The sequence below is a fragment of the Ipomoea triloba genome, chromosome 9 (assembly GCF_003576645.1).
Source record: "Ipomoea triloba cultivar NCNSP0323 chromosome 9, ASM357664v1".
Classification (NCBI taxonomy): domain Eukaryota; kingdom Viridiplantae; phylum Streptophyta; class Magnoliopsida; order Solanales; family Convolvulaceae; genus Ipomoea; species Ipomoea triloba.
Genome location: NC_044924.1, coordinates 27,865,064 through 27,880,288, shown reverse-complemented (window position 1 = coordinate 27,880,288; position 15,225 = coordinate 27,865,064). Strand labels below are relative to the sequence as shown.

At 37.0% G+C, this 15,225-nt stretch overlaps 1 protein-coding gene and 1 pseudogene across 1 annotated transcript; one reads left to right on the top strand and one right to left on the bottom strand.

The window, feature by feature from the left end:
• Nucleotides 1-1,071: 1,071 nt before the first annotated feature.
• On the top strand, nucleotides 1,072-4,833 carry LOC116029868 (annotated as a pseudogene).
• Nucleotides 4,834-13,261: 8,428 nt separating this feature from the next.
• LOC116029867 (uncharacterized protein YyaK-like) lies at nucleotides 13,262-15,202 on the bottom strand. The gene is made up of 4 exons (XM_031271911.1): nucleotides 15,128-15,202; nucleotides 14,903-15,027; nucleotides 14,099-14,238; nucleotides 13,262-13,837 (listed from the first exon to the last, which is right to left on the bottom strand). Exons 1-3 carry the CDS (start codon nucleotides 15,200-15,202, stop codon nucleotides 14,103-14,105), a joined length of 336 nt encoding a protein of 111 aa, XP_031127771.1. The 3' UTR covers nucleotides 13,262-13,837; nucleotides 14,099-14,102.
• Between the last annotated feature and the right edge of the window lie 23 nt (nucleotides 15,203-15,225).

The following is a 15,225-nucleotide window of genomic DNA, read 5'->3' as shown; positions in this document are numbered from 1 at the left end:
TAATAGACTTCTTATCATGCTTCTATTTATTGTAGAATTCACTAATGTACCATTATCATCTCGAGCAAATTTTGTAGAAGTGGGAATCAGAGTCCTAGCATCTTTAGCACTTTCTAACTTGTATTTCCTCAAAAAATCAGAATGTTATGTGTTTCTGTTACATTTTATCTCTATATAAAGAGCCATGGTGATGTGAATAAAATGCAATGAGTTAGCATTTTCTCTTACAATTTTCTATTCTATATCTTGTATGATATTTCTGCTACTTTATTTTAAAACAACAAATTAATATCAGAGCATTTTCTTGAGGGGCCTCTGAGTTGAGTGAACCCAGACACAAACTCAAAACACTACACAAAAGTCCATAAACCCAATAACCTTTTCAAGAATGGATATTGAAAACAATTTCTCCGAAATTTCACCATCAATCTTTGATGGTGAAAATTACCAAGCCTGGGTTGTTAAAATGATAGTCCACTTGGAAGCATATCCTTAGATCTTTGGCAAGCTGTAGACAAAGACTATGAGGTGGCTCCACTGCCTACAAATCTTACGATAGCTTAGATGTGTTGAATATTAGAAAATCTTTATTGAATATTAGGAAACCCTAGTAGGGTGGACTTAGTTTCCTATTCCTATTAGGGTAGATTTGGTATGTAGTTTAGTATATATAGAGGTACATAGGAACATAGAGGGTAGCTTATTGCACTCTTTCATTATAATATATTCATATATTCTAGAGTTAATTCCAGCAATAGTCCTCCGACTATTGTGATTTTCCAAATTTAACCCTCGTCTTTCAATTTGGACGAATTAAACCCTTGACTATTAAAATTGTTCCACCATTAGTCCTTTAGTTAACCGATCGTTAGATGGACGTTAATAGAATGGCTAAAATAGTCATTTCTTCCCCTGAGCTTCTTCTTCACAGGTCCTTCGTTCATTCAGTTGATTCAAGGAGTTCGCTTTCATATTGCTTAAGGAAGTCCTCCTTCTCTACAACATTACAGTGACTAATATGTAAAGGTTGTGAATTGAACTATACCTGCTTTTCTCAACAACTTTGAAAAAATGTGGATTCCACGGATCTGTACAGCTTTAGCAATCGCAGTGTTGTTATTCTTCTCGGCAACCTTCGTCGATGACGTCATCGTTCTAACCCAAGACAACTTCGAGAAGGAAGTCGGCCAAGATCGAGGCGCTCTCGTCGAATTCTACGCTCCCTCGTGTGGTCACTGTTGGTTGTAGCTTTTAGGTACACGCAAATACCCGAAGTATTCCGGGGTTATCGATCCACAGGGAATGGTTGGTCAAGCACTAACTCGGATTGATTCTTGTGAAGCTAGTTCGACAATAACATGGTTATAACAACAAAACTAAATAACAAAAATAAAAACAACAAATGAAGAGAGATATATTAGATGCAACATATGTAAGGATATGGATCGGGTCAATATCTATCATGTGTCAAACAAATGTAGAAAAGAAGTTTTATCCCTTGTGAATGGAGGAAATGCACTAAAGTCCTCGGTGCCACTCTCGTGATCTACCCAAGTGTGCCAAACCGCAAGTTATCTACTCTCGTAGTCTACAAGCGAGGCTCGTTTTAAAGATCCTAAGCAAATCAACATTCCCAAACCCAAGTTAATCCTACAAGTTGTGAGGAGGTAGCCTAAACTAACCTCTAGATTCCAACACGCTGTCACCCGTGAAGGAACCGTTTTGGCTAACTTCTAAATTCCAACCCGCTCTCGCCAGTGAAGGAACCGAAGATTAGCCGAGAAATCCCCCTACAATTTATCAAGCTCTCGCATTGTATAAATCATAGGTGTGGCAAGAGTGTTCTAGTCATGCCCAATTCTCACCGTGACACAACAACAAACAAGCATGTAATTGGATCCAATAATCACACACTTTTAATAACAAGTCTTGCACACAACAACTCATAGAAGCTAAACTAACAATTCATAATAATTGAAGAATAAACAACAATCTAGACATAAACACAATCCATAATNATTTTCGCCGCGGCGAGCCTAATTCTCGCCGCGGCGAAAGTCCAAAAATCCGGGCAGTGTGAAAATGGACAATAGGCGTCTGTTTCAGGACGCAGACAGACGCCTATGGTCTTCCTCCGGAATTTCTGCTCTCCTTTTTGCTTTTTTTTGCCCATTATTTGCTCCATGTTTCTTGCCATCATTTCATGCTTTTTGTCTCCACCATCCATTGTTTTGTCATCTTCTTTTTGTCTTATGTGCACATCCACCAAAGCCACTTATGCATTCACATCTCCACTATGCAAATATGTCTTCCACTTTCAATTTTATGCATTTGTTCCATCTTCCTACGCCACTTTAGCCTATTCATCATAAAATGTAGCTTAATTAACAATAAATATAAGACAACAAGGCCAAACACTAATATTATGCTCACTTGTGTATTTTTTCATCAACTTTGATTAATTATGAACATAATATTAATATTTAGTGGTAGAAATATGGGGTAAAAATATGATCAAATATGCCCTTATCAACTGTAAAAAGCTTGCTCCCTAGTATGAAAAGCTTACTGCAAGTTTCAAGAAAGCAAAATCTGTTCTCATTAGAAAGGTGGACTGCGATGAACACAGGAGCCTTTGCAGCAAATATGGAATTTCTGGCTACCCAACCATCCAATGGTTTCTTAAAGAGTCTTTGGAGCCAAAAAAAGTATGAAGGTGCACGAACTGCAGAAGCCATTTCTGAGTATGTAAACAGAGAAGCAGGAACCAATGTTAAGATTGTTGCAGTCCCCTCAAGTGTTGTGGTATTAACTCTAGAAAACTTTGATGAGATTGTCCTGAATGAGAAAAAGGATGTCTTAGTAGAGTTTTATGCACCATGGTGTGGTCATTATTGAAAACACCTTGCTCCGATTTATGAAAAGGTTGCAACAACATTTAAGATGGATGAAGACGTTCTTATTGCTGACTATAATGCTGACAAGCTGTAATTTCTCTGAATTCCATCTTCTTCCCCATCACCTGCCTTGCTGTAATGTCCCTCAGCGCCGTTATAACTACCACTAACCCACTCAACACCCCCCGCGAAATCGGCAAATAGATCTCTGATTCGAAACCGATTCTCGCTTTTATTGTTATTGAACTTCTCCCAAAACTAGCCGATTCAAATCTCCCTGTCGTGCTCATCGGATGAAATTACAATTGTACACCAAAAACCAACTTGAGGATCGTGAGTAGACTGGAAGAGATGATGAGAAAGCTGTAGAGTCAGACTCGCTTCAAAGAAAGGGTCACTCAAGACGACACGACGACTCTCATGTACTCCTCCGGCACCGCCGGGGCTAGCAAGAGTGTCGTCTCCTCGCACAGAAACCTAACCGCAATGGTCCAAACGGTGAAATGAAAGGACAAACTAAATAAACGAATGTGTTTCCAAAAAAAAAAATTAAATGAACGAAGGGGAAGAAGAAGTTCAGGGGAAGAAATGACCATTTTAGCCATTCTATTAACGTCCATCTAACGATTGGTTAACCAAAAGACTAATGGTGGAACAATTTTAATAGTCAAGGGTTTAATTCGTCCAAATTAAAAGACGAGGGTTAAATTTGGAAAATCATAATAGTCAGAGGACTATTGCTGGAATTAACTCTATATTCTATTATTCTCTTGTTTTCTCACATACTTTGCTTCCACCTAACTGGCGGGTGGTTGTTATTCTCCACTCGCCAGGTCTTTTAATCCATCAATTTCAACATGGTATCAGAGCCTAAATCTTAAAATAAATCCTAAACAAAACCTAACAAACCCTAAATAAAACCCTAGTTGTTTCGCCACTGCCGCCACAAGAGTTTGCCTTCAATCGCGACTGTCTCTCTCAAATCCAACGTGTCTTTGTGGTTTTCCTTCCATACTTGCACCACAGGCCTTCTCGGATCATCATCGCGAGCCTACGCCTGGAATCTCGTCACCGTTTGTCACTATACGCGCCTACACGCGCCACTAGTTGTCGTCGGAATATCAATAGTTTTCCGGCCATATCTCCCTCCTCTAATTTCCCTATCTCTATCGGTCACCACCGCCGGCCGCCGTCCTTTGGCCACCGTCGCCGAAATTTTCAATTAGTCTTCTTTTCCTTCTCTAGTCATCTCTATGTGTTCAGTTTTAGTGGCAATTCAGCAGTCTTCTTCCAGCAACACCACTCCCGTGGTGTTCTATTTTACTTATTATATTTTTTTTTCTAGTTATCTTCATCACGTTTCTTTTTGGTTTATTATCTCACTACTTCTAGTATATGATGCTATCATACTTGGTCTCTGTTTCTAGTTTTTTGTCTTGACCTCTATTTCTAGCTTTTCGTCTTGAACTACCACATCTTTTACCCCTTTCCCTGCAACATTGCTGCAAATTTCTTGGCAACCATTGATGCCTACTGGTGAAATTTGAAGGCTTTTTGGGTTTATTGCTAAGCTTCTTCGGTTCTTCCCATGGTGTTTCACTATTTTGGTATAACCGTGATATTCCTTTATCTCCGGTATGCCTTATCCCATGGATGTTAAGTTTCATCACTACTATAATGGCCTTTGATTATTTCTCATGTTTCAAGTAAGGGGGAGTGTGACTATCTACAATCAGTGTGCTCTCTTTAGCTTAGTGTTATTTCAAGTTTATCTTCATTACTATGGGCTCTACTGCATCCTTTGTTATTCTTTGCTCCTATTCGCTTCTACCTTTGGCATTCTTAGAGTGTTTATGTTACTGTGAAGGTGTTCGTGTTAATCTTCTCCCTTGGTGCCGTCATTCCCAAGGTTGTTCGTGACAAGTTTCGCCTTTGATGCATTTCCAAGGGTTGCGTATAGCATTGTCCCTCCAAAGCCACCCAACACTGTTATCCTCTAGTTGCACTTAATTTTCATTTGTAATTGTAAGTGAGGTAGAGTGTTGTTTTGATCCAAGCTTGGAACTTCTAGATGTTCTAGCTTGAGGGGGAGTGTTGAATATTAGGAAACCTTTATTGAATATTAGGAAACTCCTAGTAGGGTGAACTTAGTTTCCTATTCCTATTAGGGTAGATTTGGTATGTATTTTAGTACTGTATATATAGAGGTACATAGGAACATAGAGGGAAACCTATTGTACTCTTTCATTATAATATATTAATATATTCTATTATTCTTTGGCTTTCTCACATACTTTGCTTCCGCCTAACTGGCGGGTGGTTGCTATTTTCCACCCGCCAGGCCTTTGAATCCCTCAATTTCAACAAGATGAAGATACACAAAGAAAAGACATTGAGGAAGTCCAAAACTAATGCATGTATGTTCTTTGTTGTTTCAAGTTTTATATTTACAAAAATTATGAACTTAAAGACAATAAAGGGTATATGGGATTATCTAAAGAAAGAGTAGCAAGGAAATGAGAAAACAAAAAACATGCAAATACTTAAGCTAATTAGAGAGTTTGAAATGATGAAGATGAAGGAGTAAGAAACCATTAAGGAGTACTCCAATACGCTCTTGGGCATAACTAATAAGATAAGGTTTCTTGGTAAAAACTTTCCTGATCATCGGATTGTGCAAAAGATCCTTGTAACCTTACTTGAGAAGTATGCGTCAAAGCTTTCTTCCTTAGAAGAATCTAAGGATATGTTAAGCATATCCTTGGCTAAACATGTACATGCATTGTAGGTACCAAAACAAAAGATAGTGTTGAGAAACGAAGAACCAATGGAGGGTGTTTTTCTAGCAAAGGCAGAAAGCTCAGGAAGAGGTAAAAATAGGAAGAACTTCAAAAAGTAAGAGGTTGGCAACAACAACAAGAATGAGATATATCCACCGTGTCCACACTGTAAAAAAAAGAAAACAAAACAAAAACAATAAAACAAATAAAAAAAATCACCCACAAAGGAAATGTTGGTGGAGGCCTGATGCCAAGTGCATAAAATGTTGTAAGACAGGACATATGGAGCATATTTGCAAGTCACAACAACATGAAGAAGCAAAAGCATCTATAGAGCAATATGATGACGACCACCTATTTGTTGTAACATGTTTTGCAACAAGCAACAACTCAAGTGATTCCTGGTTGATTGATAGTGGTTACACAAACCACATGACCAATGATCGAGAGCTCTTCAAAGATCTTGATAAAACAACTGTTTCTAAAGTAAAAATTAGAAATGATGATTTTCTTTTGATCAATGGGAAAGGAACAATGGCTATACAAAGATTAACAATGTGAAGTATATTTCAGATGTTTTATATGTGCTTGATATTGATCAGAATTTGCTTAGTGTTGGCCAGTTGAATGAAAAAGGCTTCAAAGTTCTTTTTGAAAACCAATGGTGCTTGATCACAAATGCCCAAGGCAAAGATGTGCAAAAAACTTTACTTTGAACTTAATGGAGGAATAAAAAATGGCATTTTCTAGCATTGTTAGCAATGCATAATTATGGCATAAAAGGCTTGGGTATTTCCACCATGTTGGTCTTCTACAAATGTAGAAACATAACTTGGTGAAAGGAGTTCCGCTCTTAGAGGACAAGCTGGATGATTGTGCTTGTCAATATGGAAAACAAGTCAAATGATCTTTCTCAAAATCAGCATGGAGAGCAACACATAAGCTGCAACTTGTGCATATAGATCTTGGTAGATCTATGAGAACACCCACTTTGAACGGTAGTAAGTACTATATTGCATTCATTGATGATTATACAAGATATTGTTGGACTTATTTTCTCAAATTTAAATTTGAGAATGCCAACATATTTTGTAGATATAAAACATGGGTGAAAAATCAAAGTGGTTGTAGGATACATATAATAAGGTCCGATAATGGGAAAGAATATGCAAATGAGTTTAGTGAATACATGCAAATGGTTGTAAGATACATGTTTGACAAGTTTTGTGAAGAAGCAAGTATTGAACATCAATTCACTATTCATTACACCCCACAACAGAATGGTGTAACTGAGGGAAAAAATCGGAGCATTATCAAAATGGCAAGGTGTATGTTGCATGAAAAAGAGCTGCCTAAGAAATTGTGGGCAGAGGCTGCTAGCACTGTTGTTTTCTTGCTAACTAGGCTGCCAATAAGATTTTTAAATAATAAAACTCTACATGAAGCTTGGTTTGGTTATAAACCAAACCTATAAAATCTAAAGATATTTGGTTGTCTTTGTTTATTATATGTGCCACAGGTGAAACGATACAAACTTGATAAGAAGGCAGAACCATGCATTTTTATTTGATATAGCAACACTTTCAAGGCTTATAGAATTTTCCAACCACAAAATGGATAATGTTTGATAAGTAGAGATGTGAAGTTTATGGAGGATAAACAATGGAATTAGGAAGTGACAACGGAAAAACAACATTATGAGGTGACTGAAAAATGCAATTCCCAGAGTTTTCACAACACATTGAAGATGACCCTATTGAAGGCAATGTTGAGAGCATAGATCATGTCCTAGTTAGAGGTACTAGGACATTATATGACATTTATGAAAGATGTAATGTTGTTGTTTTTTAGCCTGCGAATTCTACAGAAGCTAAGAAAGATGACAAGTGGATACAAGCAATGGAGGAGGAATTCAAAATGATTGAAAAAAAGAAGATACTTCGCAACTAGTGGACAAGCCCCAAGATAGAACGATCATTGGTGTCAAATGAGTTTATAGGACCAAACTTGATGCAGATGGTTTTGTAAAAAAAAACTCAAAGCTAGGTTAGTAGTGAAGGGGTACAATCACGTATTTGGAGTGGATTTCTAAGAAACATTTGCTATGGTGGCACGCTTGGATACAATCAGAATGTTACTTGCTTTAGCAACTCACGAAAAGTGGAAGATTTACTAGCTAGATGTAAAATCTGCATTCTTAAACGGTTATCTTCAAGAAGAGATTTTTTTTAAACAGCCTGAAGGTTTCAAAGTCAAGGGTCAGGAGGATAAGGTCTACTTGTTAAAGAAGGCATTATATGGGCGAGTAAATTGCCATTTAAGTCCACTGACTATTGGGCGCTTGTTAATCGCAATCCACAACTTTCAAAACTGTTAATTTCGTACTTTAACTATGTAAATTTTATCAATTTTAGTCACTCCGACCAAATTGCCGGTCAAATTGCACCGAAAAATATTAATAGGCCAAATAATGAGGGGTATTTTAGTCATTTTAAATATATTTTGTTTCTTCTCCGTTCATGAAGCTGTCGTCGCATCAGAGTCTAGCAAACCAGAGCTGTCAATGCAATCTTTTTGTTGTTTTCAAATGCAATTTTAAAGCTTATCAATGAACCCAAAAAAAATACAAAAATGGATCTTGATTATAGATTCCCAAGAAATTTTGAAAAAAAAACAAAAAAAACAAAAACAAAAAAACTGGTAGCAATCTTTGCACCAACTGAAGCTCAGATGCCATTGATTAGCTTTTATTTAGCTTCCGGCGGCCTTTAGGAAATTATCGTACGGACTCGAAGCTGGCAGTTGAAAGAAGTTGGGGTGGCGCTGGTATTCCGTCGCACACGACATAGGAGCAGCGTCATTCACGGGTTGTCCCGTAGCACCAATATTATTATTGTCGGCAAAATAAATCTTTTAGGAGAAATTAGTCCTTTTGCTATTTTCCTCCCTGCGTTCATAAACCAGACCAAAACCTCAAACTCTCCCCCATGGAATCTCGTGATTATGTCATTTGTGTGCACACCATAGAGATGACAACGTTGTTTTCTAAGCTCTGTCCCGAGTGGTTTTCGATGATGTTTGGGTGTTGACATTGGGAAATTTTTCATCTGTAGTTTTGCTTTCTTGATCAGGTGGCGACAGTGAAGGAGGAATGTGGTTGCCACCGTCGTCGCTCGCAGTGGAAGCAAAAGCCTGAGATGCTCGTCGAAGAAGAAACAAAAAGGGAGTAAAATTACTAAAATACCCTCATTACTTTACCTTTTAATGTTTTCCGGTGAGATTTGACCGGCAATTTGGTCGGAGTGACCAAAATTGATAAAAATTGAATATTTAAGGTAGTAAATTAACAGTTTTGAAAGTCGTGGATTACAATTAAAAGGACCCCAATAGTCAATGGATCAAAATGGCAATTTACTCTTATATGGGCTTAAGTAAGCTCCAAGGGCCTGGTACAGCAGGATTGATGAACACATTCAAAAACTTGGGTTTGTTAAAAGTTAAAGTGAAGCTATGACATTATATGTAAAATGAACATATACTAATCTAGTTATAGTTTCTGTTTATGTTGATGATCTTCTTGTAACAGGAAACAATGAGAATTTGGTGGCTGAGTTTAAAACTGAAATGCTCAAAGTATTTGAGATGACAGATCTTGGCTTGATGTCTTATTTTATGGGCATGGAGGTAAAACAAGATCAAAATGGAATTCTCATCAGCCAAAAGAAGTATGCAAAAGAAATACTTAAGAAATTTCATACGGAGGGTTGCAAAAGTACTAACACACTAATGAACCAAAAGGAAAAGTTCAACAAAGATGGTGGAGCTGAAAAAAGTTGATGAAGGCCAATATAGAAGTTTGGTTGGTTGCTTGATGTATCTTACTGTAACCAGACCAGACATAATGTTTGCAATAAGTTTGCTTTCAAGGTTTTTGCATTGTGTAAGTGAAATACATTTTCAAGCTGCAAAAATAATAGTGAGATATATTAAGGGAACTACAAATTTTGGCATTAAATATTCTAACTTTCAAAATTTTAAGCTTCTTGGATATTCTATAGTGCTTGGGCAGGCTCCGTAGATGATATGAAAAGTACAATAGGTTTCTGTTACAGTTTTGGATCTACAATTTTCTCATGGTGTTCAAAAAAATAAGAGATAACATCTCAAAGTACAACACGGCTAGAATATGTAGCAGCAAATGCCACAGTAAATCAAGCAATCTGGATTAGGAAAATACTTACAGATTTACACATGGAGCAAAATGAGCCAACACAGATGATGTAGACAATCAAGTTGCAATAGCAATTTCAAAGGATCTTGTTTTTCATGGAAAAACTAAACATTTCAAAATCAAGTTGTATCACTCAAGAGAATAACAGAAGCATGGTGAGGTGAAGCTGCTTTATTGAAAGACTGAAGATCAAATTACAGACGTTTTTACTAAATCTTTGTTTAAAGCTAGATTTGAAATATTAAGAGACAAATTAGGCTTCTGTAGCTACTAAGGGGGGTGTATTCAATCATGACTTTCATAGAATTTTAAAGACTTTTATAAACTTTAAAAGTTTGGAGGTATTCAATTCAAACTTTTAGAGAGTATTTAAAAGTCATGCGGTATTCGATCAAGATTTTTAAAAGTCCTGTGGTATTCAATTAAAACTTTTAAAAAATCTTTAAAAGTCATGAATTTGTAAGGACTTTTTAATTTTAGAACTTCTGTAGACTTTTATATACTTTTCCTTCTCAAATATAAATAGTTGAAATCCAACCCCCAACCCCAAGATTTCAAAATTTTCTTTCTACCAACACTGAAGTTTTCTCTCCCTCCCTCTCTCTCTCTCTCTCTCTCTCTCTCTCTCTCTCTCTCTCTCTCTCTCTCTCTCTCTCTCTCTCTCTCTCTCTCTCTCTCTCTCTCTCTCTCTCTCTCTCTCTCTCTCTCTCTCTCTCTCTCTCTCTCTCTCTCTCTCTCTCTCTCTCTCTCTCTCTCTCTCTCTCTCTCTCTCTCTCTCTCTCTCTCTCTCTCTCTCTCTCTCTCTCTCTCTCTCTCTCTCTCTCTCTCTCTCTCTCTCTCTCTCTCTCTCTCTCTCTCTCTCTCTCTCTCTCTCTCTCTCTCTCTCTCTCTCTCTCTCTCTCTCTCTCTCTCTCTCTCTCTCTCTCTCTCTCTCTCTCTCTCTCTCTCTCTCTCTCTCTCTCTCTCTCTCTCTCTCTCTCTCTCTCTCTCTCTCTCTCTCTCTCTCTCTCTCTCTCTCTCTCTCTCTCTCTCTCTCTCTCTCTCTCTCTCTCTCTCTCTCTCTCTCTCTCTCTCTCTCTCTCTCTCTCTCTCTCTCTCTCTCTCTCTCTCTCTCTCTCTCTCTCTCTCTCTCTCTCTCTCTCTCTCTCTCTCTCTCTCTCTCTCTCTCTCTCTCTCTCTCTCTCTCTCTCTCTCTCTCTCTCTCTCTCTCTCTCTCTCTCTCTCTCTCTCTCTCTCTCTCTCTCTCTCTCTCTCTCTCTCTCTCTCTCTCTCTCTCTCTCTCTCTCTCTCTCTCTCTCTCTCTCTCTCTCTCTCTCTCTCTCTCTCTCTCTCTCTCTCTCTCTCTCTCTCTCTCTCTCTCTCTCTCTCTCTCTCTCTCTCTCTCTCTCTCTCTCTCTCTCTCTCTCTCTCTCTCTCTCTCTCTCTCTCTCTCTCTCTCTCTCTCTCTCTCTCTCTCTATCTCTCTATCTATCTATCTATTTAAACTCTATCTTTTTCTCCTTATTTAAAATTTTAAACTTTATAAACCTTATACTATACCTAAATTCAATAAATTATTTTTTCTTCATTATCCTATATTTTCTACATACCTAAACTCTACCAATTTTTTCCTCTCTCCTAAACTTAACAATATTCCTCTAAAAATTAAAAATAATATTATTTTTATTTCATTGTTGCTCGTATATTTTGATTTTTTTTTCTATGAACTTTTTATCCCTAACTTCTAAACTTTTTCTCCTAAATACATTAACAAAGTAAATTTTTTTTATCTGTCACCGTCAATTTTTACTATATGTTTCATAATATTCAGATGTTTATTCGTAATATATTTTTTCTTTTTTCTTTTTAACAACATGCTATTACGAATAGTGAACTATTGTTCGCAATAGCAATTTGATGCTACAAAGAAAAGCACATTGTTGTTGTTAGCAGTCCCATATTGTTATTGTAAATAATAGCTCTTTGCTTGATACCTAGCAGTATATCAAATATAATTTTATATATATTATTAATTTTTTTTATTTTATGCAACTAGTAATTATATATATTTTTTAAATATTAATTTTTCAAGAAAAAGTAATTATATTTTTAAATATTTTATTTGAACAATTCTATATTGTTATGAATTGCTTGTGAAAGTTTGTAGGGATGTATTCAATTTAGAATTTTAATGATTTTTGTAGACTTTTTAAAATAAAAAAGTTGATAAAAGTTTATGCAAGTTTTTTATACAGACTTTTATAGAGTTTTAAAAAGTTTTAAAAAGTTTTGAACGACTCTATGAAAATCAATAAAAGTTTATTAAAATCTATCATTTTAAAAGTTTTTAAAAATCTACAAAAGTCATGATTGAATACACCCCCTAAGACAAGGAGGAGATTTGTTGATTATGTGCAATAGTGCAATAGTAGTTAGTTACTACTTACTAGTCAGTCAATAGACAAGTCTTTAAGAGAGATTATCTCTTCATGGCTTAATAATAAGATCTTTCAACAAATCAGAATATATATGTTTCTGTTACATTTTTTTCTCTATATAAAGAGCCATGGTGTTGTGAATAAAATGCAATGAATTAGCCCTTTCTATTACAATTTTCTGTTCTATTATCTTGTTTGATATTTCTGCTACTTTACTTTAAAACAACAATTTTCTTTTTTTTTTTCTTCAATTTGGGTAAATCCTTGTGCAACTAATTTGGCCTTGTTATGTGCAATGTTACATGCTTTGTCAGTCTTATTTTTATATACCCATTTTATATTCACTCAAGGTTCGAACAAACCAAGCTCATCTTACATTGCTTTTATCCAGAATTCATCAATTAGAGCTTCATTGACATTTTCAACTCAATTTGTGAAGCATAGCAAGGGTCAATTGTTATACCATGGACCAGGGTTCATATTGCGTTATGAACTCTGATACAACTGTCAACTGCAGGTACAAAATGTGTCAACTACATATACATAATCTAAATGTTTTTTTTTTTGAACCAAAATCTACAATGCAAGGTAGACCCTGGTTCATGGTATAATTTGCCAGCAAGGGTACCTAGCCAATTCAACATAGTTCCCCCTTACCTTATTTATGGCTCTCACACCTTCTGAGGGATTTCCAATCATGTTACCAACAAGGTGATTATTATAGATCCTCATAGGAATATCCCTCTATGTCTAGTCAGATTGTGTTGCAAAAATCCACACAGGCTTAGCTCAGTGGTTTAGTAGGCAGTATTTGAAAAAAGATTGAGTTGAAGAAGATTCTTCAATTGTCTGTCAAGTAGTTTATGATGGACTAGTGTTTGTTTCAAGTTGAGTATTATGTTGCACTGATTCTTCATTTTGACTTTCTCTATGAACTTGTGTAACTGTAGGGGGTATCCATTATGCATGCTCAGTAGGCTGATAATCCACAACATCATTTACAAATTTCATGATATTTTGGTTCTTTAGTTTTAAACTCTATATATGCTTACACATATTTAACACAAAACATTCCAAGGAGATTCTCCACATGGAATCCATAGCTGAAGCTTCACTCCTTGCCAATCAGAAGTTGACTAGAGTTGGGTAAAATGTTGCTATTGCATTCTATCTCATCGTATCCCATTCTGTTCTGCGAGATTTGAAAATAACCATAAATACATATACACTACCTCGGTCTAGTTCCGGGATAATCCTTTGTTCCATAGCCCTGGGGCTATTTACAACTAGCCAATTCAGAATTATCAGATGCATCAAAGATGCAGTCATCGATTCTCCCGAGAGTTCCGAGCAAACATATTAATGACGAGGAAGGCTTTTTTGTTATGCTACTAATACTTGTACTTGCTCTGCTATTCTGCCCAAGCCTGGCTGAGGAAGAGTTACGGGGCGTCAAACAAAACAATACGCTAAGTTGGCATACTGGTTGTAACGCAGCAACATTGAGAAAATCTGAGAATTTGACAACACTTTTAAGTATTAATAAAATATTAAAAAACTACAAGTATACACAAGCTATATGGCAGTAAGGAAAATAATACTTGAAAGCCAGGGCTGAGCTCCAAACTGATACACACTAGAGCTGAGGCAAGTTTATGTATCAGAGAGCCAAACCTTAATAACAACCAATAGATTTGACATGTTAAAGACAAAAATCTCGTTGCACCATTTTAGTAGAGTGCACATTATGAAGACAGAAGATTGCAGAATTACCAATCTATTTTGAAGAACTTGATGTATAGCGCCATAAGATACCTCCGATCAAGTTATTCAGAGCGTGAGCAGCCATTGGCACAATAATGCTTGATGTTGAAATTGTAGCATAGCCATAGGCAAGCCCCACAAATGTCGCCCTAAAAAGTTATCATAAGCTAATTCATTAGAATACAACTATAATTTTGTGTGGTTGCAGTTCATATTTTTGGCACCACAAGCTTCCTAGGGGTGCAAATGTGTTAAGGGCAATGTTGTAAAAATTGCCTCCTAGGCGCCCTAGGCCAAGGGGATTTCACTCCTAGGTGCCTTTTAGTTGGCCGGCCAACTAGGCATCCGACTCGGCTGGGTTGGCGCTTAACACAGACGAGTGTTTTTTTAGGGTTTAGGGCGACCACACATTATTATTATTATTTTACTCAGCCGCATAGGCAACCCTAGGCCAAGGGGATTTCACCCCTAGGCGCCTGACTCGGCTAGGTCGGCGCTTAACTCGGCCAAGTGTTTTTTTTTTAGGGTTTAGGGCAGCTACACATTATTATTATTATTTTACTCAGCCGCCTAGGCAGGGCCTAGGTGCTAGGCGCCCCCGGCTGCCTGCCTAGCGCCTTCTACAGCCTTGGTTAAGGGCATGGAGGTGGTAAAAATACTTTAAACTGTAAATCTACAAATATGAAGGGAAAAGATGAGAGGAAATGGATCATGAATGTACAATATACATGGAGCATGCATTAAATAGAATGATAATGCATCAGTTTAAGGGGGAATAAACAAACTAATGAAATGCTCCAACTCAACAAATACCAGATTGCAAATGAATATTTTCGGCCGCTGCCCAAGTGCAATATTCCAAAGACTGCAGCAACGGCCAGAGCACTTGGCCAATTGGCACCAAAGAGAGGCAAAAGTGCACCACGGAAAAGAAACTCCTGTTGAATGCAAATACCCATTGAAGCTTGGAATCAGTTTTGAAATTCAATAAAGCACAACTGTAAAAGGTACGAACGAAAGACCATTGTCTGTGCATACCTCACTAACTCCAGGAAGAAACGACACGACAATGTAATCCAAAGGTTCAAGAGAAGTAAGAACCTGAAGCATCATTTGCAAATTCAGAGAGAGGATAA